Source organism: Anomaloglossus baeobatrachus, chromosome 1 (assembly GCF_048569485.1).
Source record: "Anomaloglossus baeobatrachus isolate aAnoBae1 chromosome 1, aAnoBae1.hap1, whole genome shotgun sequence".
Lineage (NCBI taxonomy): Eukaryota > Metazoa > Chordata > Amphibia > Anura > Aromobatidae > Anomaloglossus > Anomaloglossus baeobatrachus.
This window is the reverse complement of record NC_134353.1, coordinates 389,478,424-389,503,135: the sequence shown is the minus strand read 5'-3', so window position 1 is coordinate 389,503,135 and position 24,712 is coordinate 389,478,424. Positions and strand designations below refer to the sequence as shown.

Below are 24,712 nucleotides of genomic sequence, written 5' to 3'. Positions count from 1 at the left end.
CTTTTTTGGTGGCATGATATACTAGTGCTGTGTTATTTGTGTTAAGGTAACCTTAGCTACAACTGTACATTTTAGAAGCAGGGGGTGTGGGAACTCATAAACACACTATTGAAATATGCATGACTGTCAGCACTGCCTGCTCCTCTTCTCTGTAAACCCCGTAACTAAGAGGCTGGCCCCAGATTTGTTTTTCCAGCAATCCTTGTACATCTGATTGAGCACTGTGGAATTTGGAGGCCAAATTACACCTTATACTTTTTGTGTTGTTTCTAAAACCATCATCATCCCTCTGAAAGTTGTTACGGCCTCTAAGAAATACTGATGACTTGAAAGCATTTACTTGGCCTGCAACAATCTTGGATGTCAAATTAACATCCACATAAATACCTAGACACAAGATTTTCCAGAAGAACATTACTCGGAGCATGTCTATGTAATATTTACTCCTTCAAAGCCAGTTGATATGCTATAAAATAGTGATCATACAGACGTTTTATATATAAAATTAGTCATGGCCGAAAGTCATGGCACCTTTGAAATTGTTCCAGAGAATGAAGTATTTCTCCCAGAAAATTATTGCCATTACACGTGATTTGTTATACATGTTTATTTCTTTTGTATGTACTGGATGAACAGACAACACAAAAAAGAAAACAAAAAACAGAAAAAAAGGCAAATTGGTCATAATTTCACATAAAACCCCAAAAATGGGTTGGACAAAACTGTTGGCACCCCCAACTTAATATTTGGAAAACCTAACATATGACCACAGAATAAAGGGTACTCTAAATAATGTGTGAACCTATAGCGATAAGGGAGTAAATGCCATAACACAAAGAATATTTAATCAATAAAATTCAAATCTTTATTAAAGGGAACCAGTCACCAGGTTTTTCCCTTATGAGTTGCGCCACCACCAGTCAGCTTTTATGGAGCATTCTAGAATGCTCTATATAAGTGCCCAGGCCACTCTGTAGAAAATACCTTTATAATACTCACCTAGTGGGTGGTCCAGTCCGATGGGTGTCGCTGCTCTCGGTCTGGTGCCTCCTCCATCTTGTGCGATCGCCATCCTCTCGCCCAGCTCTGTGTGCATGACATGTCCTGCATCATTCACAGAGAGGCCTCCATTGCGCTTCTACACAGGCGCAGTTTGATCTGCCCAGCTGAGGGCAGAGCAAAGTACTGTAATGCGCAGGTGCGAGGAAAGATCATAGACCACCCGCACATGCGCACTACAGTACTTTGATCTGCCTTCAGCTGGGCAGAACAAAGTGCGTATGTACAGGAGCACAATGGCGGCCTCTCTGTGAAAGACACAGGTCGCGTCATGCACACGAAGATGGGCGAGAGGATGGTGATCGCATAAGATGGAGGAGGCAGCAGACTGAGACCACCGACACCCATTGGACCAGACCTCCCCCTAGGTGAGTATTATAAAGGTGATTTTTATGTTATACAGAGCGGCGTGGGTTCTTATATACAGCATTCTGGAATATTAAAAGGGTTCACTTGTGCTGTTTGCAGCTCATAAGGGAAAAACCTGGTGACAGGTTCCCTTTAATTACGAAGACAATACAACAATACGAAGACGCTGCCATAACGATAATGTTCTCTACGGCAGCGATCACCACATATCGCAAGAACGACGGGGGCGGGTGCTATCGCGCTCGACATCGCTAGCAATCGCTAGCGATGTTGCAGCGTGTAAAGCACCCTTAAGAGCAGACTCCCAGAACCACTTATGCTCGTAATCCAAGGTTCCACTGTAATTCACAGCACAATAGCATAAAAAGAAAGGTATAACCAAATGGATGGCAAAAGTGAGTAAATGAATATTTAACACTAGAGGGAGACATAGACCACTATAAGTGTCCACTGTTTGAATTGGGCATAAATCACACATTGAAAAAATATTAATTTATTGGAATAGGCAAAGCTGTCATGTCAGAAAAATCAAAGATAAAAGCCATAGTTACATTAAAAGTCAAAGAAATGACAGGCAAAGTAAAAACTGAAACAGATTCAAAGCTTCCTTCAAATGAAGGTTTTAAAAGTAAGGCAAGGCTGCAAGGCTCAATTACAACGGTGATAGGAGCAGACCCTGACGCAATTCGCGTTAAGCTTCTTCAACAGAACCCACTGAAAATACACCTCTCATATTTTATATCTTTTCATGGGACAACACTGAAGAAATAACACTCTGATACAATGTAAAGTAGTCAGTGTCCAGATTGTATAACAGTGTAAATTTGGTGTATCCTCTAAATAACTCAACACATAGCCATTAATGTCTAAACCACTGGCAACAAAAGTGAGTACACCCTAAGTGAAAATGGCAACATTTTGCCCAATTAGCCATTTTCCCTTCCCGATGTCATGTGACTCATTAGTATTACAAGGTATCAGGTGTGAATGGGGAGCAGGTGTCTTACATTTGATGTTATTGTTCTCACACTGTCTCCTGGTCAATGGAAGTTCAACATGACGCCTCATGGCAAAGAATTCTCTGAGGCTCAGAAAGCCATGGAACCCATAGGGTGGAGGTGTGATATGACTAGAGGGAAGGGAAGGAGTGATGGGGTTAATAGGGACAGGAGGTGGTTGGTACAGGGCAGAGAAGGGATTGGTGGGTAGGAGGAGTTTCCTGGAGGAAGAGGTAGGGGGCAGGTGAGGGATTGTAAGTAAGGAACTTTGTCTTACCCCCTCTCTTGACTTCCGGACGTGGACCGACCAGGATGGACAACAGGATGGCTGATCTTCAGGACCTTCAGCGACGGATCCAGGTGGCGATGGCGGTGCACGGGCCCCAGGCAGTGCAGTCCCACATCAGGGCTGCCGGGGTTAACCCGTCAGCACTTTCCCCTTGCTCCCCTGTCAGCAGTGGGCGGCGGTCTCGGCCACCCCGCAGATACTCGCCAAGTGCGGGGGGAGTGAGGAGGAGATCTGAGAGCCCCTCCAGGGACCCTCCGCAGCAGGATGGGCAGCAGCAGCACTCAGCGGCTGCTCCGTCCGGCGGGAGGAATCTCCATCTGGAGTTCAGGATGCAGCGGCAGCTCCCGGACGGGAGAGCGCTCGGTGGATGGTGGAGGACAGCGATACCCCCCCCCGCGGTCGTCGGGGGGACCGAAGGGCTGCAGCCAGCGGGGAGTCCGGCACAAGGGTAGGTGAGCGGCGGTCTGGTGCAACGGGCACCCGGGAGGCGGCGGTGAGTGGGGGTGACAGCAGGAGCCCTGCGGTTCCTGCCCGGTCACTCAGATCCGTTGTGAAGCCCCCGGCAGCGGCGGTCTCCCTCAGGAAGGCAGAGAGAGGGCGCCAGAGGCAGCAGGGGCGAGTGTCATGGTAGAGGCAACAGGGGATGGGAAGGAAAAAGAGAAAGAGAAGGAAAAGGAGGATGAGGTGGTGCGTTTGGATGACAGGGCCAATAGCAAGGTGTACGTGTGCTTCGAGGGCCCGCTGGGGGCTCACCTGAAAAATGATGTGAGGGATAAGATTTGGAAAGGGGAGTATGTAGATATATTTTCTCTGCTGCCCCTGGAAAAGTTTAACCTGGATAAGGTCAAGCCGAGTGACTCCAAGAAGGAGAAGGAGGAGGAAGAGAAGCGCCGTTATAGGCTCATTCCTCGTACATCTGCAAATTGGCTACAGGCATTTGCGATATTGGCGAGTGTTATTGGGGAGAAGGAACTGGAACATTGTTCGGCATTGTTTGGTTACATGGATGCGATAGGGGAGGCTTATAGGACGTATGGCGGTTTAGCCTGGTACGACGAGCAATTTAGGCAGAGGAAGGCGCTGCAGGTGAGTATGCAGTGGGATCATAAGGATATATCCTTATGGATGCGGTTGATGGCGGCTCCTAGTCATCCCTTTGGGGGGGCGGGGATCGGGAGTTGGGGCCCTGGCAAACCAGAAGAAGGGGTTTTGTTGGCAGTATAATGAAGGGCAGTGCAAATTTGGAGCGGCCTGATGTTTCAAGCATGAGTGCTCGGGCTGTGGAGAGGGACATAGTCTGGCCAAGTGTTTCAAGAAGGGTAAAAGAAAGACTGGGGATGTGTTACGGGGGGCTGTCTGATAATAACCGAAAGGAGTATCAGACAGTCAGGGTCCACCGTGCAAAGACTTTGCTGCAGACTATGGCAGAGTGCAATACCTCTGTTAACTCACAGAAGGATATAATAAGTAAGTAAAGCAATTCCTCCCTTACTTGGAGGGTGTGTGGAATGATCTCTGTTAACAATCACAGAGACAAAGGCAATGTGTGCGAAATGGCACCTACCTAGGTCCGCTCTTCTAGTGGTGCAAAAGAGACGAACAGCAGCGTAAGCCGCACAAAGCTCCTACCTGCGTTCGCTCCACTAGTGTGCGAGGACACGAACCACTAGATATGGCACCTGCCTAGGTCCGCTCTTCTAGTGGTGCAAAAGAGACGAACAGCAGCGTAAGCCGCACAAAGCTCCTACCTCTGTTCGCTCCCCTAGTGTGCGAGGATACGAACAACTGCCAGACGCAGTATAAGGAACGTTACCCTAGCGGCAACGTCCACCTACGAGTAGAATCACAAGGCCCAGCCAGACCATGTGCCTCAGGCACCTGCCTATGTCCGCTCCCCTAAGAGGTAAGGATACGGACAGCAGCCGAAGCTGTAAGGTATAAGAACGCTACCCTGCCGGTAGCGCTCACCTAGCATAGACAGAGGAATGCCTAGAGGAACGCGCACAGAGCGTCTACTCATATGCATGAACCAAGAGGACTGAGCACCATGCGGCGTGTGTCAGGGTCTTATATAGACTCTGTGCCTCATCCAAGATGGAGGACACCAGAGCCAATCCGCTGCCAGAACGACAGGAGTGACGTCATGCTGGCCTATCACCGAGCAAGACGTCACAAGCACATGACCAGCGACCAATCGGCATAGAAGGTGTCAGAGACATGTGACCTCGTGTCAGCGATGATGTCACCCACACATGTGCAATGGTTCCAAGATTGGACTTAGTCTCCGGCGCTCGCACATGTGCAGTAGCAAGAAATCTGGACTTAGTCTCCAGCGCTCGCACATGTGCAGTAGCACGAAATCTGGACTTAGTCTCCAGCGCTCGCACATGTGCAGTAGCACGAAATCTGGACTTAGTCTCCAGCGCTCGCACATGTGCAGTAGCAAGAAATCTGGACTTAGTCTCCAGCGCTCGCACATGTGCAGTAGCAAGAAATCTGGACATAGTCTCCAGTGCTCGCAGCAACCGTAACAGGATGAGGCTGGAAAAAGGGAGGACGCCGGTGAAAGTAGAAGCGATGGGGCCATTTTTAAATAGGTACCCGGATGTTGAGGCGGCGTCCCTTTTGAGGTTTGTTTTTTCCCATGGTTTTCGCATTCCGTCGGTTGTTGGTTTGTCTTCACCGCCTTATCGAAATTTGCGCTCTGCGAGGGAACACCCGGATGTTGTGGTTGAAAAGTTGGGTAAGGAAGTTGAGTTAGGCAGGATGGGCGGGCCTTTCGAGGCCCCTCTATGTCACGATTCGGTTGTTTCTCCGTTGGGGATGGTGCCAAAAAAGGAGGCGAACAAATTTCGGCTTATTCATTGCTTATCTTACCTGGAAGGGTCATCGGTGAACGATGGCATTGCTCCGGAATTGTCGGCAGTGTATTATGTGTCATTTGACAGAGCGTTGGATTTAGTTAAGGCGGCGGGTCGTGGAGCACTGATGGCAAAGTCAGATGTGGATGTAGCATTTAGGTTGTTACCGATTTACCCACATAGCCAGCATTTATTGGGTTGTTGGTGGAATGGGAATTATTACGTTGATCGCTGTTTACCGATGCGTTGTTCTATTTCTTGTTCCTATTTTGAGGCGTTTAGTTAGTTTGTTCAGTGGATTGTGTGGGATGTATCTGGGGTCACATCAATCATTCATTATTTGGAGGATTTCTTCTGTGGTGCACTGGCAGGATCGATGATTTGTGCTGGTTTGTTGTTTTTGTTGCAGAAGGTGGCGGACTCTTTTAGGATCCCTTTGGCACAGGAAAAGACGGAAGGTCCAGCATCAGTGATGCGTTTTTTAGGGATAGAGATTGATTCTATGGCTATGGAGTGTAGGCTTCCGGAGGAGAAGGTTCTGGACTTAAGGGCCGCGGTAGACGCAGTGAGATTGGCAAAGATGGTGCAGCTTAAAGTGGTGCAGTCTTTGCTGGGGAAGCTGAACTTTGCATGCAGAATTATGCTGATGGGGCGCATGTTTGCTAGACGGTTGGCGATGGCTACTGCGGGTGTGAAGTTATCGGGTCATTTTGTGCGGGTCACGAGGGAGATTAGGGAGGACCTTATGGTATGAGATGTTTTCCTGTGGCGATTTAATGGACGTGCACTGTGGCCGGATAAGATTGTGCCTAATGGAGCGTTGCAACTGTATACGGATGCAGCTGGGTCGGTTTGTTTTGGAGCGATATTTCAGGGCCATTGGTGTTTGGGTGAATGGCCGGCAGAGTGGCGTATGGTCGGCTTAGTAAAAAATTTGGCATTGCTCGAACTGTTTCCAATTGTGGTGACGGTCGAGTTGTGGGGTCTGCAGTTTTCCGGGAGGAAGGTTTGCTTCCATTGTGTCAATCAGGTGGTGGTGCATTCGATTAACAGTTTGTCTGCTAAATCTGGGCCCGTGGTGGCGTACTTCCAGCATTTGGTGCTCAAATGTCTGCAGTTGAACATTCATGTAGTGGCAAAGCACATACTGGAGGTCAACAATAGGGTGGCTGATGCTTTGTCTCGTTCTCAGTTCCACAGGTTTCGGGAGTTGATGTCGGGGGCAGACGAGGTTGGAGCTGTGTGGAGCCTGGTGAGGCTTGTGGAGTCTGGTGAGGCTGTGATTTCGGGACTGATCAGGAACTCGGTGACCGAGGTTACTTGGTGCCGATATGCAAAAGTGTGGGCCGAATGAGAGGTGTTGTTGGGGCCCATGTTTGAAAGGGGCTAGGTGGATCATTTGGTGGCATTGTTAGGAGTGGTGAGCAACAGTTTTAAGGTTGGTCGGTCGGCATCAGCAGTGGCGCATAGGGTGGCGGCTGTGGCTTTCTGGTTGAAGTTTACAGGTGAGAGGGATATTTCGCAGGATTTTCGGGTGCGGCAGGCCTTTAAGGATTTTCACAAGGGTGTGAAGGAGCGAGACACAAGGCGGCCGATATCCTTTGTTTTGTTAAAGCATTTGGTGAGTGGTTTGCGGTTGATATGTTCATCTGCTTAGAGAAGATTTTGTTCAAGACGGCTTTTGTGCTAACCTTTTATGGGGCTTTTCGGATCGGGGAGTTGGTTAGCCAATCTAAGTTTAGAGGTGGTGGTTTGATGTCAGAGGATGTGTCTGCGGTGGGGCGGAGGGTTGAGTGCCGGCGTCGTCACTCTGAAACGGATAAGGCGGGTCGTGGAAGGTTGATGTTATATGCGGTTCCGGGTGAGGAATTATGTCCGGTACGGGTGGTGGTTGAGTTTTTTACAGTTTGGGGGGACGCCCGAGCCCGTTATTGTGTCACGTGGTTGGGTCCTTTTTGCCAAGGTATCAATTTGTGGTGGTGCTGCAGAATTGCTTGCAAGGGGCGGGGGAGCGCCTGGAGGACTAGGGATCGCACTCCTTCAGGATTGGGGCTGCCACGGGGGCCTCTCGGTGAGGTCTCGGGGACGAGGTTGTGAGACGCATTGGGAGGTGGGAGTCCTCTTGTTTTCGTGTTTTCGTTGGGGTGCATCTCAACGATATTGGTGCTAATTTGTGGGCACTGGGAGTGCGTGGAGGTGCGGAACAAGCTGTTGGTTTGTGGCGGGTCCAGGCCACATAAGGAGTCATGAGCCCTGTCCTGTGGTGGGGGTAGGTCTGGTCCAGAGGCGGTTGAAGGGAATGGTAACTGGACAGAGAGACACCGTCTTGGTATGGTGGCTCAGGGTTCCAGGATGTTGCAGGCATCCGTGGGTGATTAATACCTCATCTCTGGGTCGGTGTGTTGCGGCCATGGATATTGGAGTGAGAAGTTGTTCTTGGACTGGGCCTACCCAGGGTTATATATTTACTGTATTGGTTACTGTGTTACCTATTGTTATTTGTTGGGGTCGCCCGTTGGACGGTGCCCCCTTGTGTTTAGAATGTAAATAATAGGTAATAAAGGCTGCTGTGGCCAATTTGAACCAAGTCGCATGCAGTCCGTGTATTATTTACAGATGATATTGGTGGGTAACACACATACAGCATGACTGGAGAATCCTTCCTCAATGGTCATGAAGAAAAGAATTGCTGCTTTACATATAGATGGCCTAGGCTATAAGAAGATTGCCAACACCCTGAAACTGGGCTCTAAGACAGTGGCCAAGACCATACAATGGTTTAACAAGACAGGTTCCAATCAGAACAGGCCTCACCATGGCTGACCAAAGAAGTTGAGTGCTTGTGCTCAGCGTCATCTCCAAAGGTTGTGTTTTCTAAATAAATGTATGGGTGCTGCCAACATTGCTGCAGAGGTTAAAGGGATGGGTGGTCAGCTTATCAGTGCTCAGTCCATATGCCACACACTGCAACAAGTTGGTCTGCACGGCTGTTATCCCATAAGGAAGTCTCCTCTAAAGATGATGCAGAAGAAAGCATGCAAACAGATTGCTGTAGCTTACTGGAACCATGTCCTGCAATCTGATGAGACCAACATAAACTTACTTGCTTCAGATGGCGTCAAGCATGTCTGGTGGCAAGTAAATGAGGAATACAAAGGCAAGTGTGTCTCACCTACAGTCAAGCATGGGGGTGAGAATGTCATGGTTTGGGGTTGCATGAGTGCTGCCGGCTGTGTGGAGCTACAGTTCATTGAGGGAAGCACGATTGCCAACATGTACTGTGACAATGAAGAAAAGCATGATCCACTCCCTATGGAAACTGGTCCGCAGGGCAGTATTCCAACATGAAAAACAACCTCAAACACACCTCCAAGACAATCAGTGCTTGCTAAAGAAACTGAGGGTAAAAATGCTGGACTGGCCAAGAACATCTCCAGACCTAAACTCTTGTGTATCTGTGGAGCATCCTGTATGGAAGTTGAAAGAGCATAAGGTCTCTAACATCCACTGTTTCTGTGATGTTGCCATGGAGGAGTGGAAGAGGATTTCAGTGGCTCCTGTGATATTCTAGTGAACTCCATGCCCAATAAAGTTAAAGACAGTGCTTTAAAATAATGGTGACCATGCTGCACAAAATATTGACACTTTGCGCAAAATTTGGCCATTTTACTTAGGGGTGTACTCACTTTAATTGCCAGCAGTTTAGACATTAATGGCTGTGTGTTAAGTTATTTAGAGGGCATACCAAATTTACACTGTTATACAAGCTGTACACTGACTACTTTACATTGTATCAGAGTGTCATATCTTTAGTCTTGTCCCATGAAAAAATATAAAATATTTACAAAAATGAAAGGGGTGTACTGACTTTTGTGATATAGTGATAATCTACATTAACCTCTGTATGGTCACTGTTTTATATAATGTGTAAGGCGAAAAATATTACATTTCTCATAGGGCACTCTTATGTTCCTCCATGTTATAAACTATTCAAACACCAACTGGAAGTGTATGGTCAATAATGTGGTGACTAAGAGTGGCTTTACATGCTACGATATCGCTCAAGCGATCTCGTTGAGGTCACGGAATTTGTGACGCACATCCGGCCGCTTTAGCGATGTCGTTGCGTGTGACACCTATGAGCGATTTTGAATTGTCGCAAAAATGTTCAAAATCGCTCATCGGTGACATCCCCCCCTCTTCCCAATTATTGTTGCTGCTGCAGTAACGTTGTTTGTCGTTCCTGTGGCAGCATACATTGCTATGTGTGACGCCACTGGAATGACAAACATCTCCTTACCTCTGTCCACTGGAAAAGGAGGAAGGAAGGAGGTGGGCGGGATGTTCCGGCCGCTCATCTCCTCCCCTCCTTTTCTATTGGGCGGCGGTTCAGTGACGTTGCTGTGACGTCGCTGTGACGCTGAACGAACCGCCCCCTTAGGAAGGAGGCAATTCGCCGGTCACAGCGACGTCGCTGCACAGGTATGTGCATGTGACTCTGCCGTAGTGATAATGTTCGCTACGGCAGCGATCACCACATATCGTGCCACTGACGGGGGCGGGTGCTATCGCACGCGACATTGCTAGCCGATGCTAGCAATGTCGCAGCGTGTAAAGCCCGCCTTAGGGAACTTTATCAGAAGGGAGATAACTTGCAACATACTTGTAAATTTGCATTGTTTACTGTGAGTTGCCTAGATTAACAGCCATCTCTCAGTGGTGTGGTACTCTAGGCAAGGAGTACAGTGCTCGCAAGCTTTCTTTTTTAAAGAGCTTGTAATCACTGCTTTGAAGCTGTCAAAGTAGCTGCATCTAGCCACCTTCAGTGCCACGGTGCTGCTCTGATGTTGCAGAGGCAAAACTTCTTACAGTTTGGGCTCGTGGCTCAACAATTCATCTGGTCCAAAATGTGAATCAGTCAGGAGCACGTCGCCTCCCTCTCCTCACTGCCGGAAAGCAGGAAGCCAGGAGACAGGGAGCGCTGTGCTCCTGAAGAATGAACATGAAACAGCAGCTTTAAGAAATAGTGAATTTTCCATGTAACTCATTAATTTTTTGTTTTATGATGACAATATTATTTCAGCTGAAGTCATTAGAAACCGCAGCAAACATTGCAAGAGAGCTTTCAGAGCACACAAGAAGTCGATTGAATGCTGGAGATATTACCTATTCTGTTCGTGCTATGGACCAACTGGTGGACTTATTAGATGTACAGTTAAGAAATTTGACTCCAGGTGGAAAAGATAGTGCAGCTCGAAGTTTAAACAAGGTAAGTTTTCATTATGATCGTATTTGTTATTTTTTTTTTACCATGCAATATTATTAACCTAAGAATTAAAGTGAGTAGCATGATGTAGCGACACAGAGCCTGATTCCAGTGATGTGTCACTTACTGAGCTGCTTGTTGTAGTTTTGGTAAAATCATTGTTTTATCTGCTGCCGATCTAGCAGTTCTCTGAATGCTGAGCCCTATATAACCACTACCACACCACTGATTGGAATCTTTCTGTCTACACTTTCTACATATAGAGAAAACTGCCAATCAGTGGTTGGGAGATAACACAGAGCTCACGAACTACATGGCAGCAGGTTTACTAGTCCACTAGTGATAATCTCCTGCTTATAAAACAGTGATTTTATCAAAACTACAGAAAATACAGAAAGCATCCTAGTAAGTGATACATGGCTGAAATAAAGATCTTTGATATTATACTAATATAAGATTAGTTGACAAAAACTTGGTGACGGATTCCCTTTGCATTTTCAGAATACCTTTGCTCGCAGGCACAGTTTATGTTAAAAAAAACCCCTTCCCCGAGTTTAGCACTGTTTCGATCTGCCTAGGTCAAAGACGTAGCTAGGGGTAAACTCAGGAGGGAGAAACATTTCTGTGAGCCACTAACTGGTAACTGCGATTATAGCAGCCTAACTGTAAATACAGGGGTAACTCAGCAGATGACAATGCTGTTACTGTAAAACAAATGTCTATACAAATATCAACACTGATATAACACCATATGGTGACCATAAATTGGTAGATATCAGTCCTGCAGAACATGTAAGGGTACCTTCACACTTAGCGATGCAGCAGCGATCCGACCAGCGATCTGACCTGGTCAGGATCGCTGCTGCATCGCTACATGGTCGCTGGTGAGCTGTCAAACAGGCAGATCTCACCAGCGACCAGTGAACAGCCCCCAGCCAGCAGCGACGTGCAAGCGACGCTGCGCTTGCACGGAGCCGTCGTCTGGAAGCTGCGGAGACTGGTAACTAAGGTAAACATCGGGTATGGTTACCCGATGTTTACATTAGTTACCAGCGCACACCGCTTAGCTGTGTGTGCAGGGAGCAGGGAGCCGCGCACACTGAGCGCTGGCTCCTTGCTCTCCTAGCTACAGTACACATTGGGTTAATTAACCCGATGTGTAATGCAGCTACATGTGCAGAGAGCAGGGAGCCGCGCACACTGCTTAGCGCTGGCTCCTTGCTCTCCTAGCTGCTGTACACATCGGGTTAATTAACCCGATGTGTACAGCAGCTACATGTGCAGAGAGCCAGAGCCGGCAGCACAGGCAGCGTGAGAGCTGCAGAGGCTGGTAACTAAGGTAAATATCGGGTAACCACCTTGGTTACCCGATGTTTATCTTGGTTACAAGCTTACCTCAGCTGTCAGACGCCGGCTCCTGCTCCCTGCTCGCTTCATTTGTCGCTCTCTCGCTGTCACACACAGCGATCTGGGTGTCACAGTGGGAGAGCGCCTTTGAAGAAAACGAACCAGGGCTGTGTGTAACGAGCAGCGATCTCGCAGCAGGGGCCAGATCGCTGCTCATTGTCACACACAGCGAGATCGCTAATGAGGTCACTGCTGCGTCACAAAAAGCGTGACTCAGCAGCGATCTCGGCAGTGAGCTCGCTGTGTGTGAAGCACCCCTAAGAGATTACAGTACAGTTAAAGATAGTGACTTCCAGCTGATGTTGTATATGATGGAGCCCTTCAATTTTCCTGTCATTTCCATCTCACCCAGACCAACATGACAACTTCTCCACTCACAACTCATCTGCAGTGTTTACAACATAGACACATTTGACTTCTCACATTTCACATTTCCAGCACCATCCTCATCTATTTCCAACCTTTACAAACTCCTGTTCCTGCTGATACCCCAATACTGAGCCACTGCTGCCATATGTGCCCCTATTACTGTGTAGCGCCCCTGAGGCTTCAGTCGCCCCAGAGTATTGCACCTGATTTGAGGTGTAATGCTGCACTCGGATCCTAAGGAGGTCGGTACCGGATTCACCACTCGCACACTCAAATTCACAACCAGGTTGCCCTCCCCAATGGGGACCGGTCTAGGGTAAGGTCTTAAGGTAGCCTTCAAACATGGGGGGCACCACCCACTAGTGACAGGGACCCAGGGGAAGAGCAGCCACAAGGGGGAGTTAGGAGCCAACACAACAGTTAGAGAGAGCTCTCCAGCAGGAGAGGAAGACAGCAAACGTGCCTCACCGGCGCTCTGGTGGGACACATGAGTTCATGCGGTTGCCGAGGGGAGAGCTTCATTGCTCCTTTGGAACCGGCACCACACTCAGGGTGCAGGACCCTAAGGAAGATCTCACTCCAAGTTGATTTTCCAGAATCTGCTGGGACAGGGAGGTTTCAAGCTTCCCTGGCCACAAAGAGCCTGAAAGCACTGTACAAGAGAGGATCCGGGGCCAGGTGACCAGGTCCCATTGTGGAGCCGCGGTACCTGCAAATAGAGACAAGAGTACTACTCGAGACGAATTGGGGTCCCCAAGTAGCTTTAAGCCACGGGGATCCAACACACACGGTGCTAGGAGGAAGGGACTCACTGAGCACCACACCGGACTGGCCTCTGAAAGAATTCGGGTTCAATGGAGCCCATCACAGCAGGTGACCACCAGCACTAACCGGGCGAGCGGCACAAAGAGGGAGTAAAGACACCTGGAACCGCAGCTACTGACAAATGCCATCCCAACTACCCTCATCATCCTCCCTGGGGGCCCGCTCCACCTGTGGGGAACAATACCATCCTTGGCTGCTGCTACCATCTGCCCCGGAGCACAGCAACAGCAGCGGCTAAATCCCTAGCTGCATACCACAGGTGGCATTACGAAATTCATCCTACTACTACTCCCCCTATCGTCTTCCCTCTTTGTTCGTGTGCATCTTGGGGCACGGGGCCGGGCAGGCCACCGCGACATCCCAGATCATCACACCAGCCAGGTCACGAGTAATGCAGCTACGAGACACCCCGTGCCTGCCATTCCCCTGCCCCCTGGGTGCTACAACTGCATCTACTGTGTGGTACAAAACAGTGCTCCACTTACCGCGCCACATAATAATGCCACCGCCTGTGTCCATTGCATGTTAATAATGCCTCATTTGTGTGCTCTAGATGGTAAAATTTTCTCCTAAAAAATATTAATGCCCTGTGCAGGTCACCTAGAAAAGTGCCCATATTTTGCCTGTAGAAAGTAATAATGAACCTTTGACAGTCACAATACCCTGAGTGCTCCTATAACAATAATGCTTCTTAATTGTCCACTTAACATTTAATAACGTTCCTTGAATCCCTGTACAGCTCCCTATATATAATATGATGGGCTCACTGCTAGGTATAGACAGCATGATGGTCTTGAAGCTCCCCTGTACACAGTATAATCCCCCCACTGCTCCCTAAGGCTGTGTGCACACGTTGCGTTTTTTACTGCGGAAACGCTGCGTTTAGAACCGCAGCGTTTCAGTGGCAAATTGCATGCGTTCAGCTTTCCCAGCAAAGTGGATGAGAAAGCCGAAAAATCAGTGCACATGCTGCGTTTCTAAACGCAGCGTTTTGGATGCCAAAAATCGGTGCGGAAAGAAAAGCAGCATGTCACTTCTTTTGTGCGGTGTGGCTGCGTTCTCTCCCCCATTAAATCAATGATGTGGGGTCAGAACGCAGCCACACCGCAGTGAGCGGCTTTTTTGTTGCGGTCCGCGGGCTTTGTCGGCACACAGAACGCAGGCATTTACCTGGAAGTGAGGTCAAGAGGTTTCCTGTTGACCTCACTTCCTGGCAAAGTCCTTGAAAGCCCCCGGTATCGCCAAAGTGCCCGCCCCGACCCCCCCTCCCGAAAATCCAACATGGCCGCGCGCACAGTAGCGCACCGGCCGCCCTGCTCCTATGATTTCTGTCGCATGTGCCTTGAGACATACGACAGAAAAATGCCCCCCCAGGCCCTGCCAGGTCACCCCCTATTACACCCGGTATTCCCCCTTACCTGTCCGGTCGCAGCGCTGATCCCCCACGGCCTCCTCCTCCTTCACAGCAGACGCCGGCCGGTCACATGTGCAGAGCAGCTGACAGCCAGCACTGTGTTCAGTGTGAGCTGTGCTGGCTGCTCGCACTCTGCAGCTGTGACCCGGGGAGAGTGGGTGCAGATTTTTGGCACCCACTCTCCTCAAATGGAGGGTCTGCCCTCCTAGAAAATGGGGGATACGTTCCCTGAACGTGCCCCCATATTCTAGAAGGTCCAGAGCCGACGTGGGACGTCCAAATGGATTTCTGCGGACCCATTTTTTCAAATTTTTTGATTAAATTGGAGAACAAGGGAATGATTTGGGGAGTGTTTTTTCTAATAAAAAAATTTTTGTCATTTTTTTTTGCTTTTGTTTACTGTCAATTAGTTATGTCTGGTATCTGATAGACGCCGTGACATCACTAATTGCTGGGCTTGATGCCAGGTGACATTACACATCTGGTATCAACCCCATTTATTACCCCGTTTGCCAACGCACCAGGGCGCGGGATGAGTTGGGGCGAAGCGCCAGGATTGGCGCATCTAATGGATGCGCCACTTCTGGGGCGGCTGCGGCCTGCTATTTTTAGGCTGGGAAGAGTCCAATAACCATGGCTCTTCCCACCCTGAGAATACCAGACCCCAGCTGTCAGCTTCACCTTGGCTGGTGATCTAATTTGGGGGGACCCCAAGTTATTTTTTTTTTAACTCTTTATTTATAAATAAAAAAAAAAGCCTGAGGAGCCCTCCAAATTGATCACCAGCCAAGATGAAGCTGCCAGCTGTGGTTTGCAGGCTACAGCTGTGTGCTTTACCCTGACTGGCTATCAAAAATAAGGGGGACCCCACGCCATTTTTTTTTCATTTTTTTTTTTTGGATAAATACTAAGCTAGGCACCCTTTAGTGCCACATGAAAGATACTAAAGGTGCCAGCTTAGAATATGCAGGCGGGGTTGGGACGTTATATATATTTGACATCCCTTCATCCATTGACGCTTTTTTGGCTGTGTGCCCACAATCAGGGTTTGCAGCGTTATGGGCGCTGAGTGTTTTCCCTGCATCCATAACGCTGCGTTGTGCAGGAGAAGCACAGTGGAAGGATTTTTGGAGATCCCATGCCCACTGTGCTTCTTTTCTCCGAAGCATAAACTGACCAGTGGCGTGGCTTCCCGAGCCTCAGCATGTCAATTTATGCTGCGGAGACGAGAGTGTTCTCTGCAGGTAGCATAGAGCTCCACAGCAGCCTGAACCCAAATCGTGGGCGTGGGCATGGGCAGCTGCAGGAAGGCTGACACTGTGTACTAGACGCCGTGTCGCTGGATCATGGCCACATAGCCTTAGGCCTGTTTCACACGTCAGTGATTCTGGGACATTTGTGCTTTTTTTTAAACATACCAGAATCACTGACATACGCAGACCCATTATAATGAATGGGTCTGCTCACACATCAGTGATTTTACACTGCACGTGTCTCCGTGCGGCATACCCGCGTGTGCGTGATTGCCGCACGGAGACATGTCCATTTTTTTCTGGCATCACTGATGTTCCACGGACCACGCAGTGGTGTGGTCCGTGAAACACGTGCCAGAAAAAAACGTGCTTTTGAAATAAAAATCATTTTTACTCACCCGGCGTCCAGCGATGTCCTCTGCAGCCCGTTCTCCCTGCTGCTTCTGAGCCGGCTCATTATTGTCGCGCATATTCATGATGCGCGACACAGCCGACCCAGGAAGCAGCTACTGCAGGGGTCAGCGCCGGCCGGATGCTGAACCGCGGGAGCGATCATCACCATGGAGAGCGGGAGTGGGCGCAGGTGAGATGATTACTGAGTGCAATCACGGGCCACGGAGAACGGAGCCCGGATTGCACTTAGACAACCCACGTGTGCCGTGATTCACGGCACATGGAGGGACATGTGCGTGTTTTTCACGCCAGTGAAAAACGTCAGTGTTTTTCACTGACGTGTGAAACGGGCCTAAAAGTGAGAATATTGTTGCTACAGCAACATTTTGGGGGAAGTACCTGTGGATTCAAAATGCTTAATATACTCCTGAATAAAATCCTTGAGGGGTGCAGATTCCAAAATGGGGTCACTTGTGGGGGTTTTCTGACGTATAGGTACCCAAGGAGCCCTGCTAATGTGACATGGTGCGCAAAGTTTATTTCAACTTTTCCAAAATTCAAATGGTGCTCCTTCCATTCGAAGCCCTCCCATTTATCCAAACAGAATGTGGAGAAGGAAATGACATCACAGGTTTTTTTTTTCCAAAGGTCTGTGTTCAACCAACTTTATTAACACTGACAAGTCTTAAAAAACGCACCTAGAAAAACGCATGAAAAACGCATGGAAAAGCGCATGCGTTTTTGATGCGTTGTTTCTCAAAAAGCATTGTTTACAATTCTCCCCTCTGCCAGAGGGTGCGTTTTTTTCCGCGCTGAAAAAAATGCAACGTGTGCACATAGCCTAATACACAGTTTAATTGGCCCACAGATCCCTTATACACAGTATGATGGGCCAACAACTCCCCTGTACACAGAATGATGGGCCCAGGGCTCATCTATATACTACATGATGGGTCCACAGTTCCCCCAAAAGGGGGAACTGTGGCCACACACTATGTGATGTACCCAAAAGTGTATAATGGCCCCCACAATGTATAATCGCCCCCATACTGTTTTTACTAGCCCAAACAGTAGCCTCCATACTGTTTAATGGTCCCTGCATTAACTATCACACTGTATAATGGCCCACACAGTAGTCCCTAGACCATATGATGGCCTTGAAGCTAGGCCCCAAACCGTATAATGGCCCCTAAAATAGCTCCCACACTGTCTAAAGGCCCCCATAGTGTATGATGGCCCTCAGAATAGTTCCCTGACTGTATACTGGCCCACACATAATGGCCCCCACACTATATAATGAGTCTGACCCTCACACTGTATGATGGCCCCCACAATAGCCTCAAAACTGTATAATGACCCACTACAGTAGTCCACATACTGTGTGAAAGCCCTGAAAGTAGGCCTTAAACTGTGCAACGGCCCTCACATTAGCTTCCATGCTATAATGGCCCAGCAAAGCATGGGTGGACCAACACAGCACATCAGAGTCCCGGCGTGGCTTGATGACTTCAGTGCACCGAGATCCTGACATCCTTTGTGTTCTCCAGTGCCTCAGCAAGTGCAGCACCCTGCCATTCCATAGAGAGCAGGCTTAAAGCTACCTGTGATCTGCAAAATGGAGAGTGGTAGTGCAGGGAGATTATGTCTGCCTTCTCCACCACAGAGACTATCTATATCAACGGGCATAGCAGTAGCTCTGGGTGACCCTATTTGAGCGACGGGTCCAGGGCGACAACAACCTCTGTGTGCCCGGTAGGTGTGCTACTGTCCTAGGTGCCTACTGTTGTCTGCAGCATTGACATGATGTTGACAGGGCTATAACCAAACACCAAGCTCAGCAGCTCTGCTAATGTAGATCATGAGTCGCTAAGGGGTCCTGAGCTTCTTGAACGGCTGCAGCACTAACAACATGACGGCAGCACTGCAGACAATAACAAACACTGGGAGCAGCAGCATAGAAACAGCACCAAACCCAGGGATGTTGAGCAAAGCAAAATTTGTTTATTCTGTTGTTAAACAAAAAGTGAAGTCACAGGTTTCTCTTACTATGAAAAAAACCCCTTTAAATTTAACTGCCTTCCTGTATCCCTTGTGAGGAAACTGTATTCTATCGTTTTGTGTAAGCATCAAATGAACATGAAATAGTTTGTGAAAATTGCACAAGTTTTTCGCTGTGTACAGGGCTTTATGCATCGCTTTCAGAGCAGACACTCAGCAGAACCTCCAAGGTTTTGAGGAGGATTTGGGCTATGTGTGCATAGAGTTTTTCAAGTTATTATGGCAGAAACTGAGTGGAAACTCTCCAAATCCTCCTCCAAATCTCAAAACTCCTCAAAAACATTGAAGTGCCAAAACTATAGTAAACTTTGCAAAACAACCTTGTAGATGTTATACTCTGTTTTGCTTCAAAACCACCAAAAAACTGTATGCACATACTCTAAATATTTTCTTAATGCTATGTTCACACATTTTTCAAGCAGTTTTGAAGCAGAAATTGAGCGGAAACTAAAAGGACATTTCCAAGTCCTTATCGAAATCTCAAAACTCCTAAAAACTTTACGTTGACACTAAGGCGGGCTTTACACGCTACGATATCGTTAATGAATTATCGTCGGGGTCACGGTGTTTGTGACGCACATCCGGCGTCATTAACGATATCGCAGTCTGTGACACTTATGAGCGACCTTAAACAATCGTAAAAGTGGTCAAAATTGTTTGCCGCGGAGAGGTCGTCCTGAAACAAAAAATCGTTTTCTGCTTCTTAGCGATGTTGTTTGTCATTCCTGTGGCAGCACACATCGCTATGTGTGACACCACAGGAGCGACGAACATCTCCTTACCTGCCTCCACCGGCAATGCGGAAGGAAGGAGGTGGGCGGGATGTTATGTCCCGCTCACCTCCTTCCCTCCGCCTCTATTGGACGGCTGCCGTGTGACGCAGGGTAGGTAAGTGCGTGTGATGGGGTTAAACAAGATTGTGCGGCACGGGCAGAGATCTGCCCATTTTGCACAACCGACGGGGTTGGGTAAGATCACTTGCGATCTCGCTAGCGAGATCGCAGCGTGTAAAGCCCGCTTAAGTTTCTTCTCAGCAAAAAGACTCCATGTGCACATAGTCTGTGTGTCAGTAGCGTATGACATTTTTTTTACCTCCTACTTAGTTTTTCATAAACAGTATAAATGAACCTTCCCATCTGTAACATATTTATTTTCTTAGGCTACTTTCACACATCAGTTTTCTGTATTCAGGCACAGTCCTTTTTTTTGCCGTATCCAACGTTTCCGGTTTTGTTGTGCAAACCGGAGCAAACCGGACCTACCGGTTCCGTTTTTAAGCGGATCCGTTTATGACGGATCCGTTAAAAAACGGATCCGGTAGGTCCGGTTTGCATCCGTTTTGCATCCGTTATGTCCGTTTTTTTACGGATCCGTTTTTTAAACACTAAACAAACAATTAACGAGTTCCGTATTCTGATTGGCTATTGGGAACATATAGTATATATACAGTATTTTGAAGCATATATGACAGAATGAAGACAGAGGCAAGCAGAAACCATGGATGCTATTCTTGCAAATTACACAAAGATCGCTGCAGATTTTATATTTGAGGCAAATCGCTTGGCTATCATCGTCAGAGAAAAGGAGCGACAGCGACTGAGGCGTCAGCGACATCGACGCTTTTGGATCCATCCCCTGACTGCACAGAGACTGACACGTGGGGTGTTTTCAACACTATACCTGGAGCTCCGTGGAAACCATGAAAAATTCACAAGCTATGTCCGGATGTCAGTGATTAATTTTGACGTCCTCCTTGGCCTTGTTGCGGACAACATACGTAAAACGGACACCTACAGCCGGTTCTCTATAACACCCGAGGAGCGTTTGCTGGTTACGCTTAGGTAAGTTTTTTTTTTTTAAATTGTATCCTCCTGTAAATTGACTTTTAACTGTAATGTGTTTGCTATTATTTTTTGATAATTATTGTCTTTCCTTTACAGATTCCTTGCAACTGGAGAGTCGCTTTCATCCCTCCACTACCAGTTTCGACTAGGAATTTCCACCATCTCGGGAATCATTAGAGACACTTGCCAAGCCTTGTGGGATTGCCTCCATGATGATTTCATCCCCCAGCCCACCAGGGACAGATGGCTTGCAATTGCTGAACAATACTATAACATTTGTCAGTTTCCAAATTGCCTTGGCTCAGTGGACGGCAAACATATAAGAATTGTGAAACCTGCTGCTTCGGGGTCAGAATACTACAATTATAAAAAATATTTCTCAATTGTCCTAATGGCAATAACGGATGCGGACTACAAATTCATCTCAGTGGACATTGGCGCATATGGGAGATCCAATGACTCTCAGGTCTTTAAAATGTCCCCAATGGGGCGGCGAATCTATGGGAATACTTTTGATTTCCCTCCTGCAAGACCTCTTCCTGGCACATGTGAGCCCCCAATGCCCTTTGTTTTTGTGGCCGACGAAGCCTTTCAACTCTCCCAACATCTATTGAAGCCATATGCAAGCCGTGGATTGACGCAAACACAAAAAATATATAATTACAGATTATCCAGAGCCAGAAGAATGGTGGAATGCTCCTTTGGGATACTAACCAGCAAATGGCGAGTGTTGTTAACAGCCATTAATTTAAACATTGAAACTGTGGATGAAATTGTGAAAGCATGTGTGGTACTGCACAATTTTGTTTTAACAAAGGAACCTTTGTCCTTGGATGACCAGAGTTTGGAATCCACCTCTTTGACTGACTACACCAGTCCTGGATTTAGGAGTAGTGTTGCCTGTTCAACAATCCGTGACAAATATGCTGACTATTTTGTGTCCCCAGAAGGTAGAGTAGATTGGCAAGATCAAATGGTGTAAGATTTTTGTTTAGTTTTATAACAAATAAAAATAGTTAAAAATAAATTAAAAAATATCTTGTTAACCTTGTTAATTTTAAGCTTTCACTCGCTTTAAAAATTTGTAATTTTTACACCGTCAAATTACAACATGTTATGTTTTTGTATTACCTTTTTATTTACTTAACTTGCAAAATAATATTCCCCCCAAAAAAAACAAGAACAAATAAATACTTTTCAACAAAAAACTTTTATTTTTATTACAAACATAAATTATAAATTGGTATATCTTGGGCTTGGGGTGGAGATAGTACTGGAGGGGCTGACAGGTGGGAACACACGCACAGTTGGAGTATTGAGGGTGGAAAGTGGTGTTGGTGGTGGTGGTGGGGAAGTAACAGAAGGTGAAGGTGTGCTTGAGAAAACAAGAGGGAAACCAGGAGATGGGATGGGATTTGGTAAGGATTGAGGGGTGGAGTGGAGGGATTGGGAGACAGAAGAGGTGGCTGGTGAATTAGTGGCTTGAGTTGGGGTCATGATGGGTGTGGAAGGCGAGATGTGGTAGTGGGTAGGAAGTGTAGGGGCAGATGTGGTTGGGAGCTGGTACTGGGCCGCAGGCTGGTACTGGGCTGCAGGCTGGTACTGGGCTGCAGGCTGGTACTGGGCAGCAGGCTGGTACTGGGCAGCAGGCTGGTACTGGGCAGTAGGGGGAGTAGGGACAATGGCTGGAGGGGGGGCAGGTGGTCTTGGAGGGGTGGGTGGAGGTGGTTGGGAGTCAACCTGCGCCAGAGCCTGCCGTGTGGCTTGCATTACATGCATCTGATGGTCAAGAGATAGCTTTTCCATGCGCTCTAGTACGGCTTGAAAAAAACAATGATTGGGTGATTTACTTGCATCTAAATGCAGCCTGTCCAGACGCGTGCACAATTCGTGCGTATTTTTTTCCATATTGGCATTTATTAAGCTAAAAGATGAACGATTTTGTTCGGCTAATAATTGAATGGCGTTCTGGAAGGCTGCATTTAGATGCAAGAACTCGGGCGCATAGCTCTTTTCCTGACCCCTATGACGCTGACGCCCAGAACCCAAAGGTGTTCTACTGAGGGCAGCAGTGTCAGAGGGGTGGGGTAGGGGAAAAGCTATCTCATCACCAGCAGCTTCAGGTAATGAAGTCTCACGGGAAGCTCCAGCGCAGGTGGATGGGACAGATGTCGATGGAAGGGAAGGTTCAGATGGGTGGGGTCTGTGCCTGTGTTCCCCAGTGGCGGACTGTTCAGGGATCGCTCCTGTCGGGTTCGATGCAGGCTCCTGAGTGCTGCAGACGGTGCTGTTAAAAAGAGGAAAAACAAAACAATAATTAATTTAATTGCTATACATTGGCACTGACTAAAAAAAAAAAGGCAAAAAAAATCAGACATAAAATATTATACTTTGTACATATTGTGGGGAATATTTACCTTCTGCACACCATAGTTGTCCGGAGGAACGACAACGCTCTAAAGTAACGGTACTTCGATCTGCGTCCTCCGGATCCACTCGGGGCCTGCATCTCTTGATTCAACTCCTTTTTGAAGCGATCCCTGATAGACCGCCACCGCTTCTGAAGTTTGTCACCTGAAAGTGGAAAGCAGAAAGTGGTTAGTATACAACACATTACATCATGCAGCATAACCTACTGAACTGTGAATACTTACGCTGTTTCTTCTGGCCATGAGAATTGAGCTCCCCCCAACCTTCTACCGCTGCGTGGCATACCTCGTCCCAGAGTCGACGGGTTACGATCGAATCAGCGTGGCGGCGGTCAGCCATGTTCCACAGCGGCTCCCTTTCTCTAACTTCATCGATGAGGAGGTCGATGTTGATAAATCCGGCCTCCTCACCGTCAGAATCGGGAGCACGCTGTGATGCCTGTTCAAAGAAAGAAAAAAGAAATTAAAAAAAAAAATAGACAAAAATTCACACTGACATGACAAAAAAAAAAAAAAAAAAAAAAAAAAAAATAACTTACACTATGACCACCGCCACCTCGACGACGACCCTGGGACGGTCTTGGGGGAGCTCTATCGTGAGCCCTAGAAGTTGAAGCCTTTAGTGAAGAAAAAAAAAAACATTATTTACTTATGTGTTTGGTGTGCTGTGGTAAACAATTCCTGTATGAAACTTACACTATGACCGCCCGCTCCGTGTATTTCTCCACCCCTTCCGTCCTCTTCTGGCAGCATCTCCTGTGATGTTTCGGCCACCTGTGTAAATGTCGTTTATTTAAAAATTTTTTTTTTTTTTTTTTAAAAAAATAACACCAAAAAAAAAAAAATACCTCAGTTTCTGAACCGAAGGGCGGGCTACCAGAAGACGACATATTTTTTTATTACAGGCCACGCACAACAACTTGATGGGCCAAACTTTAACGGCAACACTGCACCTGCAAAAAAAGAAAAAAAAATGTCTAAGTACATGTACGCAGCTCACAGCAGTGATCTGTGGACAGTACTGTGGACATTACCTCAGGAACACTCTCCTCCAAATCCGCACTGGCACTCAATGGAAACGGACACAGCAACTGGCTGTCCACAAATTCAACGGCAACACTGCACCTGCAAAAAAAGAAAAAAAAATGTCTAAGTACATGTACGCAGCTCACAGCAGTGATCTGTGGACAGTACTGTGGACATTACCTCAGGAACACTCTCCTCCAAATCCGCACTGGCACTCAATGGAAACGGACACAGCAACTGGCTGTCCACAAATTCAACGGCAACACTGCACCTGCAAAAAAAGAAAAAAAAATGTCTAAGTACATGTACGCAGCTCACAGCAGTGATCTGTGGACAGTACTGTGGACATTACCTCAGGAACACTCTCCTCCAAATCCGCACTGGCACTCAATGGAAACGGACACAGCAACTGGCTGTCCACAAATTCAACGGCAACACTGCACCTGCAAAAAAAGAAAAAAAAATGTCTAAGTACATGTACGCAGCTCACAGCAGTGATCTGTGGACAGTACTGTGGACATTACCTCAGGAACACTCTCCTCCAAATCCGCACTGGCACTCAATGGAAACGGACACAGCAACTGGCTGTCCACAAATTCAACGGCAACACTGCACCTGCAAAAAAAGAAAAAAAAATGTCTAAGTACATGTACGCAGCTCACAGCAGTGATCTGTGGACAGTACTGTGGACATTACCTCAGGAACACTCTCCTCCAAATCCGCACTGGCACTCAATGGAAACGGACACAGCAACTGGCTGTCCACAAATTCAACGGCAACACTGCACCTGCAAAAAAAGAAAAAAAAATGTCTAAGTACATGTACGCAGCTCACAGCAGTGATCTGTGGACA

The 24,712-nt window shown here is 47.6% G+C and overlaps 2 protein-coding genes and 1 long non-coding RNA gene across 17 annotated transcripts in view; 1 reads left to right on the top strand and 2 right to left on the bottom strand.

Annotated features, from left to right (window-relative positions):
- Positions 1-24,712, top strand: part of ADGRL3 (adhesion G protein-coupled receptor L3) — a 1,180,558-nt gene that overhangs the window by 679,951 nt on the left and 475,895 nt on the right. For all 15 annotated transcript variants that reach the window (XR_012754627.1, XM_075352554.1, XM_075352542.1 and 12 more), the window contains one exon: positions 10,660-10,845. Coding sequence is in view for 14 of the 15 variants with exons in the window: in XM_075352554.1 (XP_075208669.1) it covers positions 10,660-10,845 (186 nt within the window). In the remaining variant the exon portion in view is untranslated. The remainder of the gene's footprint in view (positions 1-10,659; positions 10,846-24,712) is intronic.
- On the bottom strand, positions 21,639-23,033 carry LOC142303291 (uncharacterized). The gene is made up of 2 exons (XM_075344543.1): positions 22,823-23,033; positions 21,639-22,692 (listed from the first exon to the last, which is right to left on the bottom strand). Exons 1-2 carry the CDS (start codon positions 23,017-23,019, stop codon positions 21,639-21,641), a joined length of 1,251 nt encoding a protein of 416 aa, XP_075200658.1. The 5' UTR covers positions 23,020-23,033.
- On the bottom strand, positions 23,094-23,604 carry LOC142293573 (uncharacterized). Its single transcript, XR_012751292.1, has 3 exons — positions 23,531-23,604; positions 23,374-23,451; positions 23,094-23,273 (listed from the first exon to the last, which is right to left on the bottom strand). It is a non-coding gene; the product is annotated as an uncharacterized LOC142293573 (long non-coding RNA).

Bases quoted from the DNA above. Each gene is read 5' to 3' on its own strand.
- LOC142303291 (XM_075344543.1), bottom strand. From the start codon at position 23,019: ATGTGTTGTATACTAACCACTTTCTGCTTTCCACTTTCAGGTGACAAA. The intron at 22,693-22,822 runs GTAAATATTCCC...TCTTTTTAACAG, and splicing joins ACAACTATGGTGTGCAGAAG to CACCGTCTGCAGCACTCAGG.